The sequence below is a fragment of the Diplotaxodon limnothrissa genome, linkage group LG13 (genome assembly GCF_057381915.1).
Source record: "Diplotaxodon limnothrissa isolate DT_005_m linkage group LG13, D_limnothrissa_male_GT1.1, whole genome shotgun sequence".
Classification (NCBI taxonomy): domain Eukaryota; kingdom Metazoa; phylum Chordata; class Actinopteri; order Cichliformes; family Cichlidae; genus Diplotaxodon; species Diplotaxodon limnothrissa.
In genome coordinates, this window is record NC_140608.1 from 11,961,691 (window position 1) to 11,971,067 (window position 9,377).

Consider the following 9,377-nt stretch of genomic DNA (forward strand, 5'->3'; position numbering starts at 1 on the left):
GCATGGACTGATGCAAAAATTATGTCACTCAGACCCTAGCAGACTTAGACGAGCACGAATAATCTAGGCTTTAGGTATGTTAATGACATCCAAGGAAGTGCAGTGACAAGATGAAAGTCATCTACGTAAGCAGTTCTAATATTATGGATACAAGTTAAATTCCCACTGACGTAGTCTGACACAGGGAACAGAGGACAGAACGCTGCAATTGGCCCATTCTGCACCACCACATTCTGAGTAAACGCTGCACTTATAAATATGCACGCCTGCACTCAAAATGCATGTGGAATCTGCTCAAATATCAATCACACTAAGCAGAAACTAAAGGGAGCTGAACTGATGGCCTTCTCTGCGCAACTAGAACACAACAGACTGAAGCACACCGGTTGGTGAAAGAAAGGAGAGTGCGTTGACAAGGTAAGTGGCAGTGTGCATCACAGAGTGACAGACACTGACAGACACTGACGGAGAAAGTGAGGTCAGGTCTGGACCATGGGAGATATTTAAGGCCAGTTGCCATGACACGAGAGTTGGGGTCATAACTCACTCTGTCTGTCCACCGTGTTTTATGGAGTGGGACAGAAACTCCCCCTCCAATAACACTGGCCTATGTCCTAGGCTGCTGTACACAGAACAAGCTGCTGACTGGGCACTTTGAGCCTGCTCAACTTGTCAACAAAAGGTCTGTTGTCTCCCGCTCTCTTACTCCCTCTTTCAATCACCCTCCTCTATCTTTCTGACGCGTCCTTTTATTTAAGTGTGCAGAGAAATGAAACCACTCAGTGGGGGAAAGAAATATAATGGGTCATAGAAAGAGAAAGTTAAAGGAAATAGATTGTGACTCAGAAAAGGACAATAAAGGAACAAAAACCAAAACCACTGATAAAGCAAAGGCAAACAGACAGCAGAAGAAGATTGTGGATGTTGCATCCTGTCAGGAGATTTGTGTTACCCTCCTCTTGCAGTGTGTTTAAATCACTGTCAGACTCTGAAAAGAGTGGGGGGTGTGCAGGTGCATCTTTTCTACTACACTTTTCTTTAGGTACGTCACTGTTGGTATAATGCAAAATAAGGCACAAAAAAACAAAACAAAACAGCATGATTGTTGCCATTGCATGAATTTATGAAATTCATTCAGTTTCATTTAAAAGCCAAAACAATATTCTAAGGGAATCTTTGCCGTTTAATGAGAGGTAAAAATGTTGTCAAAAATCAGGAAGCCAGACTTGGTCCCCCCAGCACACAGATGCGCAAAAACAGGCTAAATAATGAATGTGTTTGCGTGTTCTCTACAGCAAATGTGCTGCAGGTTGCCACTGAAACACTTATAATTTACAGAGCCCGAGCTTTAAAGAATACAGTACTTATGCGTGCATCTGTATGTTTTTCCTTTGCGCTGAGGATGCTTCTTTGGATGATTTCGTGTGTGTGTGTGTGTGTGTGTGTGTGTGTGTGTGTGTGTGTGTGTGTGTGTGTGTGTGTGTGTGTGTGTGTTTGTTTAGAGGCTCAGCTGGCACAGGAGGCACATCTGAGAACAAAAGCAGGCAGGCAGCCTGAGAGGAGAACAAGTTGAGAGCAGGTTGCTATCAGCAAGACTCATCACACTCATATTCTCTCTTTTTACACACCCTGCATTGTTCACAGATACACCGCAGCTTTGAGGATTTCATCCATTTGTGCTTTTTCTACCAGATTCTTTGCCTGAAGGTGCTCCGTGAGCAGCTTGTCTTCAGTCTCTTGCAAGTATGGCTAAAACATGGTAATCGCATCATCCGAATTACTATATTAAAAGATAATAAAGAGCACATTAAAGAGAAGCACAACACTTGAGTCAAAGCAGAGGGAGTCAAAAGCGTGACAGCTAATAAAGAGGACTGTAGAAGTACGATAAAGCGCGTCTCACAGAGAGAATTTATACCAGAGAGAGGAGAGCAGGCCCTAATCCTTTGTTGAATAACCACAGGCTGACAAGCCAGACTCACCATTTGTGCTTGCATTCTCCTAATACAAGGCAGGTCAGCTCTGAGGCCCGGTGTTATGATCTATAAAGGTGAGCAAGTGAAGAAAAACCCAAATCCAGACTGCCAAGTACTGCCAACAGCAAACAGACCAGACCAGACCAGACTCTCAGCTGCTCACAGAAACACAGTGAATGTGTTTCTTAGCATGTCAGCAGGTGTGTTATTCTGCAGCAGCAACAGTCAATACAAGGAAGTAATCAAGCTTAAGGAAGCATTAGTGATCCAGTCAGCAGAGCAGCAAGACCAAATCAGCATTACCTGCTAAGATCTACTTGCTGGTAGTAAAGTGAGGCGTGCTACAACTTGGCAGCCGTAAACTATGGACACAACTGTAGCCGTTTCACACAGGGTGGCTTCAAAATTATTCAACATTGCCTGCATTGCATTGCATTTAATGTGAAATGTATCAAAAGCCAAGCATGGTGCTGCATCTCTTCCCCAGATTTGGATCTCAAGGCTCATCCTGCATTCAGGCCCTCGGGGCATGACACTGTTTGTAAGCCACTGGCTTCAGTCATTCAGACAAAGTAAAACAGGCAAAACTAGATGAGGCTTTTACACTTGGTTGCCCTTTGTCTCCATGCAACAACAACCCACACCGCTGAAGAGGAGGGCACTTGCTGTGAGGACAGAGGCCAAATGAAATGAATGCAATGAATAAACTCTGATTAAAAATACAGCATTAATGCACAACTGGAGAAAAAAAAAAATCAGTCCTTGTTAGAATAAAAGCATGGTTTGCTCCCCCAAAAGGGGAGTGTGGCCTGATGCAGACCAATCCATTTAGGCATGGGCAGGCTGCATGCACACATCACGCACAAGGTACAGACCAACATGTGAGTGGTACACCCGTTGTCATGGAAACAACTCGGATTAATCTAATGTACCATAGCCATCGCATGCCACTAACAACACATGAGAATTTGTGGTGGTTATTAGGTGGTCTGACTTTATTTAAACAGAACACTGATATCAACACTTAAAATATTCTGAAGCTATAGCAACTCAATCGAATTCTACACTATTGTAATGATTTTTATTGGACTGTAGAGTAGAGAGAGGGCATAATGGCGAGCAATGACAAAAGTCCTTAGTCCTTGCTTGTGCATTATTTCTCCAGCCTGCAGTTTAAAGATCAAGGCTAGTGCTTTATATTCTGCACATTTAACAGCACAAAAATTTGCACATTGCCATTAGTTCTTACAAATTTCACAGCATGCATAAAGGAGCACTGCTGCAACCCCCCTCTACAACCTCTTCCCGTTCACCTTTCTCATGGCAAAGCAAGCTTCCAGCTTGAGTATTGTGTAGCTATCCACACACACGGTTTCTTCTGAGAGACCACCCAGATTGTCGCTGCTTACAGTAAGTAGTACTCATTTATAGATTCAAGTGAAGACCCGTTCAGGAGAACTGAGAGTCTCAGCTCTTACCGGTGGAGTGGTCCACAGGTCCTCCCCCGTTGTTCCCGAACAGAGCAGCATACAGGTCAGGGTATGCCTTCTCCAGGGCCACACACAGGTCGAGGAAATGGTCGCTCTCCTTGTTCATCAGCATCTTCAAAAGGTGGTCGACTTTCTCGGCGCTGGACGAACAGTTCTGGTCCAGCTCGAACCTGTCGAGTTGACTCAAAGTACCGGAAACTATCAGCAGCTCGATCACACGGTCCGCATCTGTTATGGACTCCAATAAGTTCTGGTGACACTGGTCTAGCAACTCTTTGTGCTTTGGCTCCATTGCTATCCGCTGTAGTTCCGTAGCTTCCCAGCTAACCTCAGACGGCCAAGTGGATGCAATATCCTTCCCGATCAAAAGTACTGAGCGATTATTGAACTTAACTTGTAGCGGCTTGCAGAACTTCGCCGGAGCCACCACGGCATTAGGTTGCACGGGAGAACAATTTTTATAGCATACTGAAAAAGGCACAAGAAGCCATATTTGTTGCCCAAGGCTGTTGACTGCACTAAACAGCGATACATTTTTCCATCTTACCAACGTGTGGCGCTTCTCGTCGTTTTTCGTTCCCTTTCAGAGTACGCTTTAACCGAACACATTTTCCTCTTTTTATGTATCATTTCATGCGCCTTTTGCTGACTCAACTGCTGGGAAAACTCACGTAACTCCGCCGCTGCTGCCCAGTTACACTGTATCCTCCGCCATGTCTGAGCAACTCAGCAGCTGCTGCTCGCTGTCAATCAACGGTCCGCTCGGTGACCATATAAGGCAAAATGAGGCGGGGAAGACGCGACGACACGCCCATTTTTTCAATGGGCGTACACATCATCCCCGTACTACGTCGAAAATCCCAGGTGGAAAAAAATCACAACGAACAGAATGAAAATATTAAATAATAATATTAAAAATATCGACATGGCGGTAAAGAACCACAAATGCTGCACTTCTACCCAAAGGGGGAACGTTCTAATTTGTATTCTTATTACAGTACTGTAATAAGAATACAAATTAGAACTACTAGTTAGTATATACATACTAGTTAGTTAGTATACATTTATATATTCCTATTTTGAGTATGTATATTATTAATATTCATATAGAGATTTATTTGTTATATCTACAGTAAATGCCATATATTCTATTTCTGTATCACGGATTTTTGCATCATGACAACAAGAAAAATATGTGCAAAAACCTGTGGACAAACTTGCCAACAACAATAAATAAATTCTGATTCTGATTCTTTAATAAGATTTAATACGATTTTGCAGTTTGAAGCCATTGTTATACTTTTTACTGCAGTAAGTGTAAATTGAACTCTACTAAGTCAGATTTTACTGATGCAGTCTCTATCAACCGGCACAAAACGACAGTGTGTTGCTAATTACATGATAATTATTTACGTAATGCAAGGCTTTGTGATGGAGGATGTTCTTGCTAGTTTTACCTAAAGCATATATCTTTCCTCAGTGTGAATCATCTCCTATGTCACCACAGTGCATGAGATGAATTTGAGAGCTAAAAAAAAAGAGATGTTGCCAAAAATAGGCTGGTTGATAAACCGGGTGATATTAATTCATTATTCTAATCTTTGGATTTAACACTGACACATCAAATCAGCAGAGCTTCATGCTAATCCTCACTGACTACATTAGGAATTTTATTTTGGAAGAAATGTTAAAGCAGTGATAAAAACATAGGGATTTTTATCTTGCCCTTGCATAATGCTGCTGCTGCTGAAGCCACATTATGCGCCCTGCTTCGAAAACCAAGCCGCACTGCAACCAGTTTTACTCTGCGCGCTAAGTATGTGTGCAGGATTAGGCAGAAGAGGGCAAAACGCCATTTGTGAACGTATATGCGGTGACAAATGATATGTGTATTTGACTAGGCTTTGTGAAATGCAGTGTGATGATGATGGATGCACTCTGCCTCTAGTCTACAGATGAATAAAGACTGCTGGCACAGAGGCAAGCATCTGCGGGCATACCTCTCAAACCGTGACCTTATTCATGCATGCACTGAATCTCATTGTGACATCGCCTCCAAACCCACACCTCCTCCTTTCTGTCTATCTGCCATGCTGGCTCCATAGCTTGTGCAACCATGTGCTATCCCTTTAGATGAAAAATTAATTACAATTCATTCATATCAAAGGGAAGCAGGTCCCTAGTGCTGACACTGATTGGACAATTGTGTCTGTATCCTACTTCCGAGGACAACCCATTTAAATATAGAAGACAGCCTGATCCTTTTTATCTTGGGGGTATGAATGAGTTTATTATTTAGACTACAAGGGTGGTGCTTGTGGCTGTCTGATAATTTACTGAATTTTATTAAACAAATTATACGTCAGGCAGCTCAGATCACAGCAGATAATAGCTTTATCTTTTATTGAAAAGACTGTCAACAAGTATATCCATCACCGATCCCGGTCAAATTGTCTCAAATGGAGACAACAAATCATTTTCGCGTATTTTTTCTTTTCTTTTTTTATTATCAGCTTCGCTGTCTCAGCTGAGAGTAACAAAGCAATTGGTTTATTAGACACTTACTTCTCACACTAATTTCCTGCACGAATGCATGAGAGTGATAGCATTCCCAAAGCAGTGAATACACAATGCTCATTTAGTGAAATGTTAGACGGGCATGTGCTTGCTGCTGTCATTTATAGAGTTTTATGTTTCATAATGTAATTTCATCTTTTCCCCCACAATACCTCAGACACTGTGAGAGGATTCCCAAGTGATTAGATCAGTCATAACAGACAGTAAATTAGGCAATTCGTGGTTTTTAATTAACGGTGAATTACACAGCCTTCAGCTAGACGCCTGCAACAGATGAGAGGCTGATGGTTGTAATGATATCAAAACTGCAATGTTGGCATAGACATGCCAGAGACACTTTATTTTAAAAAACTAATCTAATCACATCTAAATTATCTTTTCAAAACTGATGTAATCGCATTCAGGATTCATTACACTTTTAGCCATCGCAATCTAAACAGCCATCTAAAGCCCTCAAACCTTCTCTGCCATTTCTAGTCAGTTTTAACGTGAGGTGATCAAAAGCGATTCCTCCAGCATGGCTCTTCCCTAAGGGTCCCCCATGCATCTGACAGCACCACAGTCATGGTAGAGTCGTTTAATGTGGGCATGGCAGCTTTATGGATGCCATTAATTCCACAGGCTCCTCCCCCGCCTCCCCCCTTCTCACTTCACAGAGTTATTGATTGTAGTGCACTTAACACACACACGTACACTACTATGGCCAGCCAAGCGCATAGCCATGTCTTTACAGTGTTGAACAGCATTTTAAGTGAAGCCAACAGGATTTAATAAGGCATACAGAGCTCCTTCTGCAGCCACACATGCTGGCCTTACGCCCCTTCAGGAAAGAAAAAACAGTTATCTGTATTGATTGAGCAAAATACAGTGCAGGGCCGGCCCGTGGCATAGGCCGTATAGGCAAATGCTAAGGGCGCCGTCCATCAGGGGGCGCCACGCCAGTGCCACAAATGTTGAAAAAAAAAAAAAAGTTGGTACTATTATTTCTAAATACAAAAAATAATCCCACGTTAATTAAAATGCAAAGTAAAGCTTATTTAATAGAAATATTATTTGTTAGAACATTACGCCCCCCCTCCCCGCACGGTGCGCCCCCTCCCTTCCCGTATCATGGTTCCTTTTGGACGTCACCACATCAAAAAATCAACACAAGATGTCAAAACGGCCAAAACTGTCAGGTGCCCAGGGAAGAAAAAAGAGAAAAGAAGAGGAGGAGAAACGAGAAAAAGACAGAGGTAGGTAACGTTAGCCTACATGGAATTATTTGTCTGAATGTGATAGTAACCTAAATTTTTAGCATTAAGCTAATGTTACATGATTCGCTAATTGCTAATCAATAAATAGCTAGTTAACTGTTTTAACGTCAGTTAATATTGTGGAGGGGGCTAAATTGTTATGGAAAATAATAATGTAACGTTAGGTAATTACAGTACTCCCACCTTTCCTCATTTGTATTCATCTTTTAAGCAGGTGTTTTTTGTTTACATTGTTATTGCCTTCTGGTTAGCTAACGTTTACCCTGCAGGTAATAGTCACTTTTCCACCCCTGTATATATTATAGTTGTAAGCCTAGTTGTTAAAGTGCACATCATTAATGTTAATTAAGCAATATCACATGAGAGGGAATGTTGTTTTTTAATATGAGCACTGCTGTGATTCGGTCAAAGATAATCATAACATAACATTCTCATATGATATTATACTGTTACTTTGCATTCTGCTATTCAGCATTTCACTGTAATGATGACAATAAATTGAATCTAATCTAATTTGCATATCAGTTAACATCATACATATATCTCTTTGGTTTTTCATTTATATTATATCATTTCATTTTATTCCTGGAATCATATGTTTTTATTATTAGACTTTAATACTCAGTGGTGTCACATACTCCTCTCTTCAGATGCACTGTTGAAGTTTCTAAATCCCACCCCTGGGCCATCTACCACATGGATAGTGTCAGGAGAAGACATACCACAAGTTAAAGAGCATTTCCTGGGCTTTCTTGTTGCAGAGGAATCAACAGGAGATCATTTGTCAACTCTCATGCTAAAACGGATAGAGGAGCTTAACATTCCTTTTGAAGACTGCAGAGGACAGTCCTATGACAATGGGGCCAACATGAAGGGAAAAAATAAAGGTGTTCAGGCAAGGTTGCTTCAGCTAAACTCAAGAGCTTTTTTGGTCCCATGTGGTGCCCACACTTTAAATCTGGTAGTAGCTGATGCTGCAAAAAGCTCACCAGATGCCCTTGGGCATTTAGCAAAATTATTCAAGCTCCTCTCAGCCTCCACCCATAGGTGGGGTGTTCTCCTGAAACATGTGAAAACCACCTTGAAATCATGGGCTGAGACCAGATGGGAAAGCAGGATAAAAAGCATTGAGGCAGTCAGATATCAGGCTCGGCAAGTCAGAGAGGCTCTTCTGGAGGTGAGGGAAACAGCTACAGACCCTGTGGTCAGAGTTGAAGCCCAGTCTTTGGCTGAGGAGATTGGATCCTATCGTTTTTGCATTTGTACAGCCATCTGGTATGACATTCTCAGCAAGATCCAGTATGTGAGTAAACTCATGCAGTCGGCCTCCATGCAGCTAGATGTGGCTGTCGACTTGCTAAAGAAAACCAAAGATTCCCTCACCAGCTACAGAAACACTGGATTTTCTGATGCACAGACAACGGCAAAGGAGATGTGTGAAGAAATGAATGTGGAGGCTGAACTCAAACAAAAGCGATTGAGAACCACCAAAAGGCACTTCGGTTATGAGTCTCCAGATGAGCCCATACAAGATGCACTTAAAAAAATGGAAACCACATTTTTTAATGTGGTAGTGGATACAGCCATCTCTTCACTTGATGAGAGATTTCAGAACCTTGGAGAGGTGAATGACAAGTTTGGAGTACTCCTCGATTTCCACAACTTACAAAAAGAAGAGCTGCTACAGCAGTGCCAAACACTGAGTACTACTCTGACCCATGACAGCCAGCCGGACATTAATGGCACAGAACTTGCAATGGAAATGCAGAATTTCCCACCATTGCCATCAAAGAACATGACAAACATGGAACTCTTGACCTTCCTGCATGAGAAGAAGCTGGTAGAAATTTACCCCAACATGTGGGTTGCTCTGAGAATCTTTGCCACTCTTCCTGTTACAGTAGCTGCTGCTCAAAGAAGCTTCTCTAAGCTCAAACTCATTAAAACCTACCTGAGATCTACTATGATGCAAAAACGTCTCAGTGGACTTTCCATCATAAGCATAAATCATGTGGTCTCAAATCAGTTATCATATGATGATGTTGTAGATGACTTTGCTGCAAGAAAGACTAGGAGAG

The 9,377-nt window shown here is 42.0% G+C and overlaps 1 protein-coding gene across 1 annotated transcript in view; it reads right to left on the reverse strand.

Moving 5' to 3' along the window:
- Positions 1 to 4,172, reverse strand: part of dlg5a (discs, large homolog 5a (Drosophila)) — a 38,833-nt gene extending 34,661 nt beyond the window's left edge. The window contains exon 1 of the mRNA XM_085369807.1: positions 3,455 to 4,172. Within this exon, the coding sequence (XP_085225933.1) occupies positions 3,455 to 3,758 (304 nt within the window). The 5' untranslated portion in view covers positions 3,759 to 4,172. The remainder of the gene's footprint in view (positions 1 to 3,454) is intronic.
- Between the last annotated feature and the right edge of the window lie 5,205 nt (positions 4,173 to 9,377).